Source organism: Budorcas taxicolor, chromosome 9 (assembly GCF_023091745.1).
Source record: "Budorcas taxicolor isolate Tak-1 chromosome 9, Takin1.1, whole genome shotgun sequence".
NCBI lineage: Eukaryota > Metazoa > Chordata > Mammalia > Artiodactyla > Bovidae > Budorcas > Budorcas taxicolor.
Window position 1 is genome coordinate 70,878,488 of NC_068918.1, and position 21,715 is coordinate 70,900,202.

The window sequence follows — 21,715 nt, forward strand, 5'->3', positions numbered from 1 at the left end:
GTAGAGCAAAGCAAATAATGAAGGTAATACTCCAAATAGGAAAAGGAGTATGTCAAGGCTGTATATTGTCACCCTGCTTATTTAACTTATATGTGGAGTACATCATGAGAAACACTGGGCTGGAAGAAGCACAAGCTGGAATCAAGATTAAAGTGAAGTGAAGTCACTCAGTCGTGTCCAACTCTTTGCGACCCCATGGACTGTAGCCTACCAGGCTCCTCTGTCCATGGGATTTTCCAGGCAATAGTCCTGGAGTGGATTGCCATTTCCTTCTCCAGGGGATCTTCCCAACCCAGGGATCGAACCCAAGTCTCCCACGTTGTAAACAGACACTTTACCGTCTGAGCCACCAAGATTGCCGGGAGAAATATCAATAACCTCAGATATGTACCACCATTATGGCAGAAAGTAAAGAGGAACTAAAAAGCCTCTTGATGAAACTGAAAGAGGAGAGTGAAAAAGTTGGCTTAAAGCTCAACATTCAGAAACGAAGATCATGGCATCTGGTCCCATCACTTCATGGGAAATAGATGGGGAAACAGTGTCAGACTTTATTTTGGGGGGCTCCAAAATCCCTGCAGATGGTGACTGCAGCCATGAAATTCAAAGTCGCTTACTCCTTGGAAGGAAAGTTATGACCATCCCAGATAGCATATTCAAAAGCAGAGACATTACTTTGCCAACAAAGGTCCATCTAGTTAAGGCTATGGTTTTTCCAATGGTCATGTATGGATGTGAGAGTTGGCCTGTGAAGAAAGCTGAGTGCCGAAGAATTGATGCTTTGGAACTGTGGTGTTGGAGAAGACTCTTGAGAGTCCCTTGGACTGCAAGGAGATCAAACCAGTCCATCCTAAAGGAGATCAGTCCTGGGTGTTCATTGGAAGGACTGATGCTGAAGCTGAAACTCCAATACTTTGGCCACCTCATGCGAAGAGTTGATTCATTGGAAAAGACCCTGTTTCTAGGAGGGATTGAGGGCAGGAGGAGAAGGGGATGACAGAGGATGAGATGGCTGGATGGCATCACCAACTTGATGGACATGAGTTTGAGTAAACTCAGGGAGTTGGTGATGGACAGGGAGGCCTGGCGTGTTGCGATTCATGGGGTCGCAAAGAGTCGGACACAACTGAGCGACTGAACTGAACTGAATACTTTCAAATAATGAAGGTAAAATAAAAGGCATTTTTAAATCAATTAATTCATGACTAGATGTTCTGCAATAAAGAACTAAAGAACAGCAGAAAGGAAGCTTTTCAGGATGAAAGAAAATGATTCCAGATGACAACTTGAATTTATAGGAAGGAGTAAAGTATAATGATATGGTGTATAATATTGATACATTTAAAACTATATATTTTTTGTTCATTTCTTTAAATAAATATATGCCTGTTTAAAAATTAGTATAACTACACATATATATATTTGGTAAACCCAGAAGAGAGCAGAGAAAGGGAATAGAGAGAAACAGGAATAGATAGAACTAATATAAAACAAATGGCAAATTTTAAGCCTACATACAGGTGTATGAGTACATACTATAAACGTAAATAAAATAACACTCCAAATTAAAAGTAGAGATTTATAAAAGAGCAAGCCTTAACTTTATACTATTTATAAGAGTCATCCTTATTTTGAAAATGAAATGATAAAATAATAATCAATGTAAATATACTAAGTTAGATTGGAAGTGGTCATATTATGTTAGATAAGGTAAATTTTAAGGTGTTTTACCAAAGGTAAAATGGGACATTTTGTTCATCAGTTGTTATAGTTCATTAAGAAGATACCAGTTATAAATGCCTATGTATCTAGTAAGACTTTAAAACTTTATGGGAAAAAAAAAGGTGATAGAAATAAAGAAAATATATAAAAAATCCAAATTATAGTTGGAGATTTTAACATGCTCCTCTCAGTCATTGGTGGATAAATAATTTTAAAACAGATTAACTAAAATGAATAAAGACTGGCCACATCTCAAATATTGACTAGAGAGTGCAAACAAGAGCTTTCATACATTGCTTGGTGAAAATGTTAGATGTAATAACCACTTTGGGAAAAGATCTGGCTGATTTTTATAAAGTTAAACATCCACCTACCTTTTATCCAGCCATTCCTCGGTGTTTATCCAAGAGAAATGAAAACATGTCCAGAAAAGACTTGTTCAAGAGTGCTCATAGGAACTTTATTCATAATAGCCCAAAGCTGGAGACAGCCCAAACGTCCACCAACAGAGGAACTGATAAATAAATTGTGCTGTTATTAAGGTATAAAAAGGTGCTACTGATATACCCTAAAACATGCTTCAATTTTGTAGACGTTATGCTGAGCAAAAAAAAAAAGACAGAATACAAACTATATGATTCCCTTCATATAAAGTATTACAATAGATAATTTTATTCTAGTGAAGAAAATTAGTATTTTGGTGTGTGGCAAGGGGAAGTTGGACAGGGAGGCCTGGCGTGCTGTGATTCATGGGGTCGCAAAGAGTCGGACACAACTGAGCGACTGAACTGAACTGAACTGAACTGAAGGGGAAGTTGAAAGTTGATCTGGAAAGGGATATAAAAGAACTTTCTAGAAAAGTAGAAATGTTGTATTTTGATAAGAATACATTTTACACTTATGAATCTTTTTGGGAAAACTCAGCAAACTATATACACTTAAGATTTGTACATATCAAGGTATATCAATTTTACTATACAAAAAAAATGCTGAATATTGAACTATTATTAGTAGGTTTGGTTTTTCTTGATGGTATTTGGTTAGCAATTCTAAAACTGCTTACTCTGTATTCAAGAATTGTGCAATTGAGTAAATATATTGAGGGAGCCAGGTTTCTTACTTCTGGGAAAGGAAGGTACATTGGGGGATGGGAGAAGACTAGATTGTGTTATAGTGTTGGGTTCAAACTGGCTATGTCCATATTAACTCATGCTTTTAAATATACAAATAAGGCAAACTAGATATATGTATATAAATAGTTATATATGTATAAATATGTGTATAGACAATAAATGCATGTATTTATGTACATGCAGTGTGTATACGTAGATTTGTGTACACATGCACATAAAACATAATACCCATATCTCTGTACTGAAAGGACCTAGAAGCAATGATGCATCAATAACAGTGAGCACCTGTAGTGCCTTAGTTTGGGTTCTAAATACCCTTCGGGTCTCACAGGACTGAATTTCTTGTGCTGGGTCAGGGAAAGTCCTAGATGAAGCTGGGCCTTCTTATTCTGCCAGAAAATAAAGAAGTGGTTCACATAATCACAAGCACATATCAGAAAGATCCAGAAGCCAACTTGAAAGTGTTCCTACTGTCTGTATCAGGGACAATTTGACTATCAAAATATGGCATTAATAGGTAACCCATTGAAAAGAATTCATGGCTCCCTACTGAAGGATACAATGAAATAAATAAATAATGGAAGGATAGAGAAAGCTTCTTACAGTAGAGTTCTGACTAATAAGTAAGAAGTAGAGAAATAACAATAAAGTTAGAAATCATTCATGGGGTTTAAAACTAGTGGGTAGAAAATTTGGTGAAGAGCGAGATATTTACATTAGTATCTAAATATCTCCCCTCAAATTATTTATTAAGTTTAAAAGGAAAAATATTAAGCTAGCAATGAAGAAACCTGTCTGATACCACTTTAACCAAGTCGTCAGACTTAATACAACCAGTAATGGGACCAGCTAATACTATGTGTCTCTTAATGAGTTGAAATAAGAAAGACAAACATCTCACAACCTGAACCTAATCATAAGGAAACATCAGACAAATCCAAACTGAAATGTCAATGTCCAGAAACACTAATAACAAAGGCTGTCTAGATTAAAGGCTGAAGAGACCTGACAACTAAATAATGTTTGCTTTTTAAGTTATTATAAATAGACCCAAGGGAGGAACTACCAAGGACATCATTGGGCCATTTATAAAATTTATTGGGACTGTGTATCAAATAGTACTCTTGTGTAAGTGTTAGATTTCCTGATTTTAATAACCGTTGTCTATGAGATTGTCCTTCATCTTGGAAAATGCTTAATGAAAGGGTAAGAGGACAGAGTGACTTAAACTAGTACTGATAAAAATGCAGTTAATATTTTGTATACTAAGAAGTCAGGCATATGTAAGTAGATTGATAAAATGTAAACAATTGGGTGATCTGAGTGAAAGATTCTATACTAGTCTTAAAAACTTTTCTCCCAGCTTAATGAAATTATATAAAATAAATTACTTCCAAAAACATATATATCTATATATATAGAGAGAAAGGTGTTTTCTTCCCCCCCCCCCCCCCCCCCCCCCGCCAAAAATAATATTAGCTTCTTTTCTTGCCTTGGTGGACTAGGTTTTATATGGTTAATGCTCATACCTTCTTTGGATGAAAGTAAAAAGTGAAAGTGAAAGTCATGTCAGATTATTTGCGACCCCGTGGTCTATACAGTCCTTGGAAGTCTCCAGGGCAGAAAGAATACTTGTGTGGGTAGCCTTTCCCTTCCCCAAGGGATCTTCCCAACCCAGGGATCGAACCCAGGTCTCCCTCATTGCAGGCAGATTCCTCTGTCCCTGGGGATTCTCCAGGCAAGAATACTGGAGTGAGTTGCCATGCCCTCCTCCAGGGGATCTTCCCAACCCAGAGATCGAACCCAGCTCTCCCTCATTGTGAACAGATTCTTTATCAGCTGAGCCACCAGGGAAGCCCAAGAATACTGGAATGAGTAACGTATCCCTACTCCAGGGGATATTCTTGACCCAGGAATCGAACCGGGATCTCCTGTATTGCAGGTGGATTCTTTACCAGCAGAGCTACCAGGAAAGCCGACTTTGGATATCTTTTGGCTAATTGGAGTATACATTTCACATATCATAAAAATAGAGTAAATTTAAATGTATATTTTAGTTAAGATTTTTTGCTACAGTTTTACTCTCATTTTTGTTTTGTTTTTTTGTAAAATTCTAGTTGCTTTGAAAAATATAAAGGCATAAAATTTTGAATAAATCTATGAAATGTGTAATTTGTGATTATAAACTTCAATATTTGAATCATTGTGATAGTAAATTTGTTGAATATGTACTTTTAAAGTGATTCTCATTGTGCTATGTCCAATGTTAATGGGAGTTATATATAGCCTTTATTTTTTGTGTATAATATGCTTGGGAGATCATGGCATCCGGTCCCATCACTTCATGGCAGATAGATGGGGAAACTGGAAAACAGTGGCTGACTTTATTTTGGGGGGCTCCAAAATCACTGCATATGGTGACTGTAGCCATGAAATTAAAAGACACTTACTCCTTGGAAAGAAAGTTCTGACCGATCTAGACAGAATAGACATTACTTTGCCAACAAAGTTCTGTCTAGTCAAAGCTATGGCTTTTCCAGTGGTCATGTATGGATGTGAGAATTGGGCTATAAAGTAAGCTGAATGCCGAAGAATTGAGGCTTTTGAACTGTGGTGTTGGAGAAGACCCTTGAGAGTCCCTTCAACTGCAAGGAGATCCAACCAGTCCATCCTAAAGGAGATCAGTCCTGGGTGTTCATTGGAAGGACTGATGTTGAAACTGAAACTCCAATACTTTGGCCACCTCAGGCCAAAGTTTGGCCACCTGACTCATTTGAAAAAAACCCTGATGCTGGGAAAGATTGAAGGCAGGAGGAGAAGGGGATGACACAGGATGAGATGGTTGGATGGCATCACCGACTCAATGGACATGAGTTTGGGTAAACTCTGGGAGCTGATTATGGACAGGCAGGCCTGGCATGCTGCAGTCCATGGGGTCACAAAGAGTCGGACATGACTGAGTGACTGAACTGACTGATACTTGGGACAGTTGTGGGCCTAAGGGTGCAAATGTATTATCTGTGATGATATCACCAAGTTAAGAGATTTTTACTTTCTTTCATGTCACTAACTACTTGGAAATGTTATGAAAACTGTGACTTATCTTCCATCCATACGTGTATTGCTTTTTTTTGCATATAACTTAGGGAGTTTCAGGGATACCCTTCACCCTATCCCCTGACTTTTCCTTGGAAGCCCAAGTCAAACTGTGCACTCAAGTTTAATGTTCACATGTATTCATTAGCAAAATGCCATTCTAGGACAAACAGCTTCAGAATCATTTGTGGTACTTGATTTTTAAAAAACATGGATTCCAGAATCTGCTCTCCATTCATTCATTCACCAAATATTTGTTAATCTCTACTGTATTCCAGACACCATTCTAGGCACTAGTAATACAGCAGTGGATTAAATCCCTGACATCATAGGAATCACATTTCTCTGGTAAGGATAGACATTAAGCAAATAAATAAAATGTATAGTGTGTCAGATGATAAACACCATGGGAGGTCTCTCATGGTGGGGATAGGAAGTTCAATTTAAATAAAGTATTTGGGAAAGGTCTTACTAAGAAGCCCTGAAGAAGATAATGAGGTAAATCATACAGATGTTCCAGGAAGAGACAAGAAAAAGTGCCAAGATTTGTGAACAGCAGAGTTACCCATTAAAGTTCAAGACATAACAAGAAAGACAATGTAGCTGAATCGAGAGTGAGAGGAATGGAGGGGGGTTGGGGTGGTAGGGCAGGGAGTTCAAACATAATTGATTGAATTTGACTGCTATGTTTAAAGTATTATTACATTATAATGGACAAAGGTGAAAATAGGGAGACCTATCAGTATATTATTAATAAAGTGAGGGCAGTGGTGGCTCAGGCCAGAATTTGCAATAGAAAACATTATGAGTAGTGGTTAGACTCAAGATATATTTTGAATGTAGAGCTGACAGAATTTAAAAGATTCATTGGTAGAATATGAGAAATCGGGGGCTTAAAAATAACTTCAAAGTTTTGGGCCTAAACAGTAACAAGGCATTTATTGACTTGTGGAGGAACAAATTTGGTAGAGGAAGATGTAAAATCAGTTTTGAACTTTGGGTATTTTGAGCTCTCCAATATACAAATGAAGTGCTGAGCTGAATTATAGATCCTGACGTTCAGAAGAGAGGTCTGAGCAGAGGATATGAATTTGAGAGTTGTCACATGGTATTTAAAGCCGTTAGACAGGAAGAGATAGTCAAGATCAAAGTTTTGAAAATTTGTCCAAGAACTGAATGCTGTGCCACTCCCCACCTGAAGATGAGAAAGAATCAAATCCACGAAGGACTAAAAAGGAACACCTAGCAAGGCAAAGAAAACCGAAAGACCTTGATAACCAGGAAACCAAGTGTAAAAGGAATTGCAAAGAGGTTGGAGTACTCCGCTTTCCATGCTGGTGGGAACAAGTAAGATGACATTTAAGCTTTGAATTTAGCAAGAGAGGAGTAATCCTCAATGTTGACAAAAGCAATTCCAGTGCATACTGGAGATAAAACATGCATAGGATGGTTTCAAGAGGAACAATTGTAGACAGATAATATAAAGCATTTTCTTTCAAAGTGGCTTTTTGGTTTCCTAATGGAGAATGATTGGTATCAGATTTTCTATAGTTTTAGACCAGGAGTTTATTTTTTATTATACCCTAATATGATTTTTGTATGCATCAGATTTGAGAACCCCTCTTGTAACATATGATTGGTGTTTGCTACCAATCATTCTTCAGTATAGCAAGTACAAGTAATTTAAAAATAAATGAAAATTCTTATTTAATCACTGCTGACTCCATTGGCCAAAATTTGCAGATGTCAGCGAGTCATCAACCTAGTCACAAAACAGGTACTTAAAGGCCAGGGACAAAAGTTGAAAAAAAAATTTTTTTTTTCTTTTTCCGGTAATTCCTATTTCCCTGAAAGGATGTCTGTAATCAGCCAAAAGGAATTAAAAGATTTCAAAAATATTGACATCTTGAAATATCATCCTCTTCAAATATTGTTTTATATTTAGCATCCTTTATTTTAAAACAATTGAAAGTGAATTAGCTTTGCGTTACAACTGCCAAAATCTGCTCAAACTGTAACCACCAGTTTCTAGAGGCATCTTGGAAATAGTGGGGATTAAAAATTAAACTATTGTATTTATTTATCTGCTTTGGAGGAATTTGTTTTACTGTATTTATTAAAATTAACCCATTTCAGGTGAATATTTTTTAAATCTCATATACTAACGAAGGAACCCAAGATGGTTTAAATATCTCTATACTGTTCATACTATGAAATTAGGAATGAAGTAACCTTCTAAAATCATTACAATATGGCTTACTTAACTAAGTCTTTAGACAATTTTAAATTATTTCAAGCCAAAGAAAATATGTCTCATTTTTAAAAGATTCCAAAAGAAAGTAACAACTTTCCTAAGCAATTTATTCATTTACAGTGATTCTCTATATTTACCAAAATATGTCCCATATAAATACACATTAAGTATCTGACCTTTGACTATTTAAAAGCCCATTTTCCTGTATTTTATATATTCCTGTCTAAATTGCAAATTGCATTTTGCTAATTGTAGCTAACCAGAGCACCTTGAAATGGGATAGCTGAGTTGACTGCTAGTGTGGCCTTAGGTGAGTCATTTTACGTTTGTAATGCCACTTCCTCATTTCTATGATGATGGAATTGTAGATTCATAAGAGAAAATCATGAAGGAAATATTATGGACTTTAGATAATTCAGGTGTCACAGTTAATGATGGGAGTTATTGCCTGAGTTTCACATTGGACTCCAAAGCACATGGCTAACAGTTCATCCCATTACCTCTAGCACTTAGCATGGTAAATGACTTGAGTAAATGCCAGATACCTGTGGACTTCCTGGGAACAGGGTGTCATATGGGAATATGAGCCTAAGAGAAGAGGAGACTTTTGACATAAGAGGAAACCTCTCTCATTAGAGGAAGAATAGAATGAGAAAGACTGAAAATGAGACAGAATCCCAATTGGAGTGAGGGTAAGGGTAGGAAATGAGACTTAAGCCATGTCCATAAAGTGGAAGGCCTTGAATGCTGGGTTAATCTGTATTTTACATTGGGTCAGGCTTTAATGTCTCAGAGCCTTAGTGTGAGTAAAACATAACCTGCTTAAATTTCATGGTTATGGTAAGGACCAATTAAAGGGACAATATGTGAAAGCGCTTTATAACCCACAGTTAGTTAGTTCAGTAGCTCAGTCGTGTCAGACTCTTTGCGACCCCATGGACTGCAGCACGCCGACTCCTGGAGCTTTTTCAAACTCAGGTCCATTGAGTCGGTGATGCCATCCAGCCACCTCATCCTCTGTCATCCCCTTCTCCTCCTGCCTTCAATCTTTCCCAGCATCAGGGTCTTTTCATATGAGTCAACTCTTCACATCAGATGGCCAAAGTACTGGAGTTTCAGCTTCAACATCAGTCCTTCCAATGAATAATTAGGACTGATGTCTTTGAGGATTGACTGCTTGGATCTTCTTCCAGTCCAAGGGACTTTCAAGAGTTTTCTCCAATACCACAGTTCAAAAACATCAGTTCTTCGACACTCAGCTTTCTTTATAGTTCAACTCTCACATCCATACATGACTACTGGAAAAACCATAGCCTTGACTAGATGGACCTTTGTTGGCAAAGTAATGTCTCTGCATTTTAATATGCTGTCTAGGTTGATCATAGCTTTTCTTTCAAGGAGCAAGCATCTTTTAATTTCATGACTGCAGTCACCATGTGCAGTGAGTTTGGAGCCCCCCAAAATAAAGTCTGTCACTGATTCCATTGTTTCCCCATCTAATTGCCATGAAGTGATGGGACCAGATGCCATGTTTTTTGAATGCTGAGTTTTAAGCCAACTTTTTCACTCTCCTCTTTCACTTTCATCAAGAGGCTCTTTAGTTCTTCTTTGACTTCTGCCGTAAGGGTGGAGTTACCTGCATATCAGATTATTGGTACTTCTCCCTGCAATCTTGATTCCAGCTTGTGTTTCTTCCAGCCCAGCATTTTGCATGATGTATTCTGCATATAAGTTAAATAAGCAGGGTGACAATATACAGCCTTGACGTATTCCTTTCCCAATTTGGAACCAGTCTGTTGTTCCATGTCTGGTCCTAATTGTTGCTTTCCTGACCTGCATGCAGATTTCTCACGAGGCAGGTAAGGTGGTCTGATATTCCCTTCTCTCTAATTTTCTACAGTTTGTTGTGATCCACACAGTCAGAGGCTTTGGCGTAGTCAATAAAGCAGAAGTAGATGTTTTTCTGGTAGTCTCTTGCTTTTTCTGTCATCCAACGGATGTTAGCAGTTTGATCTCTGGTTCCTCTGCCTTACTAAATGCAGCTTGAACATCTGGAAGTTCACGGTTCACATACTTTTGAAGCCTGGCTTGGAAAATTTTGAGCATCACTTTGCTAGTGTGTGAAATGAGTGTAATTGCATGGTGGTTTGAACATTCTTTGGCATTGCCTTTCTTTGGGACTGGAATGAAAGCTGACCTTTTCCAGTCCCACGGCCACTGCTGAGTTTTCCAAATTTGCTGGCATATTGAGTGCAATACTTTCACAGCATCATCTTTTAGGATTTGAAATAGCTCAGCTGGAATTCCATCACATCCACTAGCTTTGTTCGTAGTGATGCTTCCTCAGGCACAGTTCACTTCGCATTCCAAGATGGCTAGCTGTAGGTGAGTCCCATCCTGGTTATCTGGGTCATGAAGATCTTTTTTGTACAGTTCTTCTGTGTATTCTTGCCACCTCTTCTTAATACCTTCTGCTTCTGTTAGGTGCATACCATTTCTTTCTTTTGTTGTGCCCATCTTTGACTGAAATGTTCCCTTGGTATCCCTAATTTTCTTGAAGACATCTCTAGTCTTTCCCATTCTGTTGTTTTCCTCTATTTCTTTGCATTGATCACTGAGGAAGCCTTTCTTATTTCTTCTTGCTCTTCTTTGGAAATCTGCATTCAAATGGGTATATCTTTTCTTTTCTCCTTTTCTTTTAGCTTCTCTTCTTTCCTCACCTATTTATAAGACCTCCTCAGACAACCATTTTGCCTTTTTGCATTTGTTTTTCTTGGGGATGGTCTTGATCACTTCCTCCTTTACAGTGTCATGAACCTCCGTCCATAGTTCTTCAGACACTCTATCAGATCTAATTGCTTGAATCTCTTTGTCACTTCCACTGTATAACTGTAAGGGATTTGATTTAGGTCATACCTGAATGGTCTAGTGGATTTCCCTACTTATAACCTATAGACTAAACACTTTTGCCCAAGATTTTAATCTTATCTTGAATTTAGCTTACTTCCTCCAGTAGTCTCTAATATATATCTTATACCCATGGCAAAATTTATTTCTTCTCCCTCATTCCCTGTCCACCTTGTATGTTTCTGCGTTTCTGACCTTGCTCATACTTCTCCATAGAATAGTCTTATTGCTTTCTACCTTTTTTTCACATCTTATCCATTCTGCAAGACCAAACTGAAGTACTTTTTGCTTTACCAGTTATCCTTTATTCCATTTTTTTTCCTTCATTCAGGGAACTCTTTGCTTTACTTACTCCAAGAAAATCTGTAGTACTTCCTCACTACTCTATTTTTTATAGTAATTCTCATTTATATTTTAATTCTGTATCCATAACAAGAATAGAAATAATATATTGACTTTTTTGCTGGAGTATAGGTTAATAGTAATAGTTTTTAAATAATGTTATTTTACAGATACTTAATTCAAGTAAACATGCAAACCTAGAGACTTGTAAGTGTGGGAAGAATTCACTCTTTGCAGAGCTTCAGTCTCTATTGTTTAGGATTTTGAAACAGTGAAACTAATGAGGAAACCCAGGGTTTTATTTAACACACATTGCTTATTCTGAAGGGCTTCCCTGGTGGCTCAGAGGTTAAAGCATCTACCTGGAATGTGGGAGACCCAGGTTTGATCCCTGGGTCAGGAAGATCCCCTGGAGAAGGAAATGGCAACCCACTCCAGTACTCTTGCCTGGAGAATATTCTGAAAGAATGGGAGTGGAGGGGGAAAAAAGTTGAACCAGATGATAGTGCTGTTTCTATATGCCAAAAATAGTCAAACACTGAATATTTCAAATCGTTCTACCTAAGTATATAATAAATTTAACTGAACATCCTAAACCTAGTAGTCACTGAAAGTGAAAGTGAAGTCGCTCAGTCGTGTCCGACTCTTTGTCGACCCCATGGACTTTAGCCTATCAGGTTCCTCTGTCCATGGGATTTTCCAGGCAAGAGTACTGGAGTGGATTGCCATTTCCTTCTCCAGGGGATCTTCCCGACCCAGGAATCGAACCCAGGTCTCCCGCATTGCAGGCAGACGCTTTACCGTCTGAGCCACCAGGGAAGCCACTATGCCACCACAAATAATAAATCTGTATATTAAACAGAATAACTCCCATCCTAATCATTTAAGCTATCATGTGTCTGAGATGCGTATACTTGTTGGGTAGCTACTGTATGCTAGTCGCCAAACCAAGTGCTTAAATGTATCATTAACAACAGACAGACATAGACCCTACCTTTGAAGAGCTTATATTTTAGAGTATGCCTGTTGTGGTGTGGGGGGCTTCATAAGCATACGTATTAAATGCAACTAAATTGTGGTAAATAATATTTTCTAAAATATGAGAAAATTTGGGGGAAATCAGGAGATTTCAGAGGAATCATTTCAGAGGAAATGATGTTCAGTCTGATCTGTAAAGAATGAGTTTAAGAGTTAGCTAGGTGAGAAAAGAGGCAAAGGCAGAGGGAACACAGTGAGTGGGACCCATGTGTTTAGGAACAGAAAAGCTGCAAGGGTAGCTTGTTGGTGGCAAGTGAACAGATAAGAACATTAGAGGAAATTGAACAGTCAAGTACCAAGTAAAGTAGGATCTATAGCTAGAGTTACAGTTTGTTTTGTATTTTAAGTACACTGGAAGCCATTAAAAAAACTAACATGAATTGATTTATATCTTGAAAGATCATTCTTCTCTGAAGACTGAATGATAGAGGTATAGTGGGGATAAGTCAAGAATACAAGAAAGGAGACAGATTAAGGGGCTGTTACAGAGAAAATGGGGAGATAAGACCAGTTCTAGATAGTTATCAGAAGCATAATCAACTGGGGTCCTGATAAATTAGATGAGGGAGTCAGTAGAGAGACACAGGGTAAGAGAAAGGTGCAAAACTTAATTCCCAAAGACTTCTGACTTGGGAGAATGAAATTCTGTGGAGGAAAGAGTTGGGGGTGGGGGAGCGGGTCAAGAGAACAGTTGGGGACAAGTTAATTTGAGTTGTACATGAGACATCCAGGTGTAGTCACTGGATATTTGTCAGAAGCAAAGGAACAAAGATAAAGGTAGTATTTAAAACCGTGAGAATAAATATGGACAGGTAAGAAAATAAGCTGTAAGACAGGAGTCCTGAGGCCTGCAGAAATCCAGCAGGAAATGCAGTGGATGAAGATGGCCCACTGTGAGATAATAAATGACAAGGGTAAGGGTATGTGAACTAGAGAGGAAGGTCGGGGAGGGGGTGGTGGTATAGAGAGAATAGATAAATCTGAACATATGTGCATCATCTGAAAGGGGTTGCCTTTACTGACTCATACAATTTTAAATATTTGGTAGTCAGTATACTAGGATAATTAGTACCAAATAAACTCTACTGGGATAATTTGGACACGACTGAGCGACTGAACTGAACTGAGGATAATTAGTACCAAATAAACTCTACTAGGATAATTAGTACCAAATAAATATGGCCCTAATGTTATTCGATCTTCCTTTTTTTAAACAAGAAGTTAAGAATTTGGATTTTCTGTGCGTTTTCTAGTATTGAATTATGTGGAAAATATAATTCATATTTAAAATTGTATGAGTCAGCATTGATTTAGCCCACCAAATTACAGTCTCTGCTTGGACAGGGTACTTAGGATTATTTGGAGATCAGATAAAGGATTAGCAGCCAGAAGAGATGTTAGGGAAACCAGAATATAGTGTCATAAAAACCAAAAATAGAATGTTTCACAAAGGTCTCATGTTTAATATGGTCTCATGTTTGGATGGTCTCATGTTTAATATGCTGCTGACAAGTTTGGTAAGATGGTGCCTGAAAGTGTTGGTTGGATTTACTAGCGTGTGGAATAGGCTTTTGGTGACATTAGCAAGAACAATTCCTCAGTCGAACTGACTACTTAAAATTAAGTAATGTAGAATTAAGTAATGTGAATTAAGTAATTCACTATGGGGAGTGAATTGAATGATAAAGAACTGAAGACTTTAAATATGGATGTTTCTGAAAAGCTTCTTTGTGAAAGTGGAGCAAAATATAATTGCACCTGGAAGAAAATGAGAATCAAAGTATGGAACTTTTTAAAGAATTGAATATATGAGAGAATTACTAAGAGAAGAAAAATTAAATACGCAAATTCAGTTATTTGGAGGGTTACCTTTTTTTAGGTTTTTATATACTACTTACCTAGGACTTCCCAAGTGGCACAGTGGTAAAGAATTCGCCTGCCAATACAGGAGACGCCAGACAGGTTCGATCCCTGGCCAGGAAGATCCCCTATAGTAGGAAATACCAACCCACTTCAGTATTCCTGCCGGGAAATCCCATGGACAGAGGGGCCTGGCGCACTACAGGCCACGGGATCACAAAGAGTCTCTTCTGACTGAGCGACCGAGTACACAGACACAAATACTACTAGTCTGTAGTGTAGTGTAGTGTTAGTCACCCAGTCATGTTCAACCCTTTGCGACCCCGCAGACTGTAGCCGCCAGGCTCCTCTGTCCACGGAGTTCTCCAGGCAAGAATACTGGAGTGGGTTGCCATTCCCTTCTCCAGGGGATCTTGCTGACCTGGGGATCGAACCTGGGTCTCCTGCATCGCAGGCAGATTCTTTACCGTTTTAGCTACAGAGACGCGCTTACCTATAGCAGTATGTAAAGAATCTCACATTACAGAAACTCAACTGAGCATCTGGACTGTATGCAGTACTTGTAGTTATTGATGACTTAATGGATCTTTACAACAGACTAATTACAGTTGTTTTCAACATGACAAAGTCATGTGTCCTCTCCAGCTTTCCTGTACATACAAATCACCTGAGGGGTATGGGGAGGGTGTCTTGTTAGCGTACAGATTTTTGTTCAGTGGGTCTCAGTTGGACTTGAAGAGTGCATTTCTAACAGGCTCCCAGGTGATAGCAATACCACTGATCCATGAATATAGAAAAAGTGTTAAGAAAGAAGAGGTAACTAGCAGCTTTTCCACCGATTTTCCAGTTCTCTTTCTAGCTACCCTATGATGTATTATTTCCCCCTTTTTAGAACTGAGGTAAATGATAATTAAAGCTGTTAAATAACCCAAGTTGAAAGGTAAAGTTTGCCTAGCTGTCAGTCAGTTGTTCATGTGTTTGCTTTGGCCACTATAGCATCTTAGTTTTTGTTTTTGTAGATTTGTACAGATCAGTTTTTCTTCAGTGAAAATTGTTGTTTTCTTTTATATTTAGTTTTAAATTCCATTTGACCTCTCTCCTAGGCATTAAGAGTTGCAAGTTTCACTGGAGGGACACTCCCATAGTTCCATTGTAGTCCTTTTCTGAAACATGAAACCTTAAAAAGTTACATGTCTTGAGGAAGATGGCTTTTCATGAAGTTTGTCATGCCCTAGGCAGTTGGTAGAATCCAGTGATGAGGTGGGGAGATTGCCAGAATATTCCAGAGCTGTACCATGCAAAAATAGGTTTTATCTAGAAGTGTGATATAGGTCATTGTAATGTATAGTTTTATTTGACTTCTTTACTGCAGTCTAACATTGACATAAAAATATTTCTTTTAGAATGTGAAACACAGAAAGTATGCAAGGTGGAAGGCAACATATATTCATAATTGTTTAAAGAATGGAGAGACCCCTCAAGCAGGGCCTGTTGGGATTGAAGAAGATAATGGTATGTATTTATATAAGTAAAATGATTTAGTGGAATCATAACTGTTCAATATATTATTATTCAGAATTTTTGGAAACCATTTTATTTCCTTCATCAGGTCCAAAATCAGGTGTAAAATTATAAACTTAGGGACAAGTGAAAAATTAAGGCAAAACTGCTCTAATATCTGTTTGTGTCAACAACAGAATGGCTTGGTTTTCTCCTGCATCTGATCAAATTTCATTGCTACATGGGACAGGCAGTCCTTTCGTAATCTATAAAATGTTTCCAAACCATAGAGAAAACTGAAAACTTACTTTTTAATAAGGTGAGTTTTGGAGGGGAAAGAGGGGTAGGTAATACTTTCACAAAATTTGTAATAGAGTATGTAAAAAATATTAAGTGAATTTCTCATTTCCACCATAGTCTTTATCATCCCAGATTCTGCTGAAAGCAAAAGAAGTGACTTTTTTTAGTATTTTGTATATCTTTATAGAAATTATTTTTTATAAATTACTAGTAAATAGGAATATATATCCTCACTTTCTTAACACAGTTGGTAAAATACACACTGTTCTATTGATGCATCTGGGTGGTTGGCTTATTTACGCATTCACTTAAGATGTTTATTTAGAATTTTATATTACCATTCAGTTAAAAAAAGAAACACTATAGTTGTACATGTAGCTACTACATGTAAACTATTGCAGCTCTTCTAGAGATGCAGGCTTTCATAAAGCATTTCAAGTGAATTTTTGCTATTTCTGAAGAACACTTGTTTATCTTTAGATAGCCTTTTATATATAGCACACCCTTAGAAATCTTTGACACTTGATGTTATTCTTGTTTGCAGAAGAGGAAACTGAGGTTTCAGGTTTTAGCTGTCCTAATTATTAGACCCGCAGAGAGGGGAACCAGAACTGGAGTTACTCTAAGTCCTGTGCTCTTTTCACTAACACTACAGTGTGAATACTGTAATACTAAGTTGTTATTAACTGTTTAAAGTGGACTGTTCTAAAGTATGATTAAGTTTTGGGCTTACTTACATCACAACAGTGAAATTGGATTTTTTAAAGTTATTGCCACAACTTTATATCTCACTTTTTCATTTAATATTTTGGAATGTTTTGCATGCTTTTCTCCCTGCTTTAATGCTTTCCATAGTCAGGTTGGTATATGTCAGTACTGCTATGTACAGAACGACTAGTCATTTCCAGTTGTCCAAGAGAAAAGATCTGAGATCCTTAGCCTAACAAGCAAGACTCACCATGATGTGGCACCAGCCTACCTTACCGGCTTTATTTCCTCCTTCTGTCTCACGTTGGCTTAGTCTGGTAGGACTGCTGCAGCAAAGTACCATAGACTGGACAGCTTGAACAAAAGGTATTTATTTTCTCACAGTTATGGAGGCTGGAAAATCCAAGATCAAGGTCCAGCAGTTTGGTTTCCGGTGAGATGTTAATGTGATTACTCCTTGAAGAAGTTCAAGGGCAATTAGATATTCCACCCAAGATTTCAGAAGAAAGGTCTAGGCTAAAAGTGGTATTTTGGAGTTGTCGGTTTAAAAGGAAGAAGTGAAGCTAAAGTAAAATATTGAATAACCCAGGGAGAATGGATTGCTTAAGAATTAAAAGCAAAGATGGAACCAGCCTTTCTTCACCTTTACTAATCGCGTTAGATTACAAACTGAAGCAGAGGCATTTCTGTTATTTTAAGTAAGGTACTTACACATACATGTAGTAAATGTAAAAAGACATTTAATATTCATAATTTCAGACATTTATGTCTCAATTCTTAAATACACATTGAAAATGAAAATATCTTTGCTGTTTTAAACATATCATTATACTTTTGAGTAGTATTTCAGAGGTATCATTCCAGACACATTGAAATACCTAATGATCAATTTTGTTTTTCAGGTACTCTGAGTATCAAAGACTTCTCTCATCTTAAACATTTTAACCTTTTCTCTTGAAAGTAGGAAGTATTACATTTTGATCATTATCATGGTCTCATTTGTTCTGAAATGGTTATTTTAGGTCTTCTATAATATATTGTAGATTGTTAAATATATACTGTATAATTTTTGTTTTAATTTCCCAAAATTAGCTTAAATTGAGCTTATAGTTTTTATTCATTATTTTCACTCCATTTTATAGAGCTTCTGGATAGTAGAAAATTGTTAGCTATAGGACACTAATAATCCTTTAAAATATAAAAAAGAATATTTTCACTATATGCTTTCAACCTATTAAATAATTTAAAATGTAGCCTGGTGTCATAATTAGGTGTTAATGTCACAACATCTAACAGTGTCTGCTTAGAAATGGCTTATGGGTCTAAAAGAGGATGTCATGAAATCGAATATGTATCCAAAACCTTTTCTTTAAAACTGACTTTTCTTTTTCCCAATGTAGCATTGTATTCCTTGTATTATTAAATTTTACAAGATATTCTAGGTATAAAAGATACTATGTTTAATAAAAGTCTAATTTCTGTTGTTCTGTAAGTCTAGTAAAGCTAGTAAAAAATAATAGATACTAGGAACTTCCCTGGTGGTCGAGTAGAAGGTTCCACTGAGCTTCCAATGCAGGGGACATGTGTTCAATCCCTGGTTGGGAAACTAAGATTGTACATGCTGTGCAATGCAGCCAAAAAATAAATACTATACCTTTGTTAGTTTAGAGGAAGAGAAAAAAAAGTATTCTTATTTTTGAAAGCAGTACTGTATTACCATATTGTCTAAAAGTACAGAGGGAAGTCATATAATTGATACAAAAAAGCATTCTAGGAAAAATTTAGGCGTAGCTGAAGGGGAATCTGTTAACATTCAAACTCTTGAGTTTCCACATCCACTTGGTTTCAGTATATGCAAAATGGTATTCTTTTTAAATGGTCAACATTAACCTATACGTCAGCAATAAAAACTAATGAAAGTAATTTTGAGGTTTTTTTTCTTTTATTCATTATGACTACAATTTTCTCCATGGCCTTGAACTTATTTATAGTGTTTGCTTTAGAGTTATTTTCCACTAATTTCAATATCTGGGTCACATCAGGGTCTTTTCCTATGTCTCTTTTTCACCTGCCTCTGGTCACATTTTCATCCCTCCCCCCATATCTCTAATTTTTGTTATCAATAACCTTTGTAGCTCCTCTGCATTCACTAAACTTCCTTTGCAAAGTCTTGATTCTTGTTCTAACAGACAGTTGACTTGCCTAAACTGCCCCTCTTTTCTTTCAGCTTTAAGGCTGTTGCTTTCTTCAGGGCTCCTTAGACCCTTCCCTGAGTCTGCCTGCATAATTCAAGGGCCATATAGGTATTCAGTTGAGGTTCATACAAGCATTTCAAGGCTCAGTTCTCTGCAACTCCTTTTTTTGCATAGACTTTTGGGTGCCCTCAGGTGAAAAGCGACATGAAAGCAAACCTTCCCTGGTGAGATTTCTTCTGTCAAGGCTCATCTTCATTCTACTTTCTACCAACTTTTATTTTTTGGTAACATTTTATTTTGTCTTGGGGTGGAGCTGATTATCAATGTTATGATAGTTTCATGTGAACAAGGAAGAGACTCAGCCATACATATACATGTGTCCCTTCTCCCCCATACTCCCCTCCCGTCTTGGCTGCCACATAACATTGAGCCTTGTTAGTTATCCATTTTAAGCATAGCAGAGTGTGCATGTCTATCCCAAACACTCTAACTGTCCTCTGTTCACTCTCCAGTGTCTTTAAAAAGTGTTTTGATTTTTTTTTTTCCTTCCCAGGATGTTTGTGTTAGAGTTCTCTAATATGGGAAAAAATTATGTTAGTATATAGAACATCTACAAGTTCACTTAGTGAAATTCCCCAAAGTGGCTAACTCTTATTACTCCTTTCTACATAGACAGCTCAATGTGAAATTCCATTCCTTTGTTTTTGTTGATTAATTTGTTGAGTGACAAACACACAGGTAATCATTTAATAGCTAGTAAACAATAAATCTTGAGTAAAAGGCAGCTGTCAGAAAATAGAGCTCTTACAGAAAGCATAAATGTGGTATGTTTGCTGAGAAGTCCTCCTTTTTTTTTTCATAAATTTTAAGGATGAGTTTAAAGAATTTACTTTTAAGAAAAATATATGCATAGATTTTATAGAGTTGGAAAGTATTAATTTAAAGAAATGTTATTCATGCCAGGGACAGCTAAGTATTGTAGAAAAGGAAAAAATTAGAACAATTATTTTAAGAGAAGCTGCTTATCAACTGCATTAAATAGAATTGCACTTGAAGGTTTGTCATGTTCATATATCAAAAGAATATTTGGCATTTTTATTTCAAAATACAGATTTCCTCAACTTACAATGGGGTTATATCCTGATAAACCGATCATAAATTTGAAATAACTATGATTTGAAAATGCAGTTAATAACCTACCTTACTAAACATCATAGCTTAGCCCAGCCCACCTTAACCTACAGCTGGGCAGAATCATCTAGCACAAAGTCTATTTTGTCATACAGTGTTGAGTATCTCATGTAATTTATTGACTAGTATACTGAAAGTGAAAAAGAGAATGGTTGTGAGTGTATCAGTTGTTTACCTTTGTGATCTCGTGGCTGACTAGGAGCTGTGGCTCCCACTGCCCAGCATCAAAGAGAATACTATACCACTTATCGCTGCCTGGGAAAAGATCAAAATTTAAAGTATAGTTTCTACCAAAGCCATATCACTTTTACACTACTGTTTTTTTAAAAAAAAAGATAAAACCATAAATCAGGAACTGTCTGGACCTCGTTTAACATTTCATGTATATCATATAGTAGATGTTGAGGAAAATGAAGATGCTGGAGCCACCTCTCTGCCCACTCAGCCACTTCAGCCGTCATCTTCCACATATGACCCAAGCAACATGCCATCGAGCGGCTATACTGGAATCCAGATTCCCCCTGGTGCCCACGCTCCTGCTAATACCCCAGCAGAAGTGCCTCACAGCACAGGTAGGAAGTTGAAGCTTAACAGATTTGAATTCTTCCTTTCATAAATAACAACTGCTCCTCTTATCTTATTTTTGCCTCATAATGATGGTCCTAAAGCATGAAGTGGTCTTTAAATTCCACGCGAACCCACAAAAAAAATTAAATCCTTTTCACTGAAGTTTTTTTTGATTTATGTATTCTTTAAATTGAAAGATATTTGCTTTACAATATTGTGTTCATTGAAATTTTAATACTAGTTGTATTTTAATTTTTTAAAAAATGACAGAATATTTATGTGTAACTCATTACCATTTACTTTATGTTTTATTAATAAGTACAGTGTCTATGGGCTTCCCCAGTGGCTCAGTGGTAAAGAATCTGCCCGCCAAACTGGAGACCCAGGTTCCATTCCTGGCTTGGGAATATCCCGTGAAGAAGTAAATGGCAACCCACTCCAGTATAGGAAATCCCATGGACAGAGGAGCCTGGTGAGCTAAGTCCATGGGGTTGCAAAAGAGTCAGATGCAACTTGTGCCACCACCACCGGGCCGCATAGTGCCTGTACTTCTCGTGTGTGTTTCCCTTTTCTTTTTCTTCCCTTTTCACTGCTGTTCAAGAATAGCACTGAAGTGAGTGGGTCTTACTTATAGGAGTGTCAGTCAGACTCCTACTGTGATCACAAGATCCATTTTTCTCTTGACTCATTTCCCTAAGACCCTGCCTCTACCTTCAATATGGGTATTATTGATGAAGGAGCCGGCTTTGAGGCACAGAACCTCAGTAGCAGTGGATTTACAGACAAGTGAAAGGAGGGGTTTCAGGTTTGTTTGTTTTTTTAATTATTACAAACATGTCTAAAAATAAACCACAGAAGTGATATCTACTGTCTTTGAATAAATTAGTACTACATACCTTATT

General features: G+C 37.1%; 1 protein-coding gene across 2 annotated transcripts in view; it reads left to right on the top strand.

Annotated features, from left to right (window-relative positions):
* Window positions 1-21,715, top strand: part of VTA1 (vesicle trafficking 1) — a 72,572-nt gene that overhangs the window by 36,247 nt on the left and 14,610 nt on the right. The window contains exons 5-6 of one of the 2 annotated variants that reach the window (XM_052645791.1): window positions 15,756-15,864; window positions 20,642-20,818. In XM_052645791.1, coding sequence (XP_052501751.1) covers window positions 15,756-15,864; window positions 20,642-20,818 — 286 coding nt within the window. The remainder of the gene's footprint in view (window positions 1-15,755; window positions 15,865-20,641; window positions 20,819-21,715) is intronic. The other variant, XM_052645792.1, reaches the window with a different exon arrangement.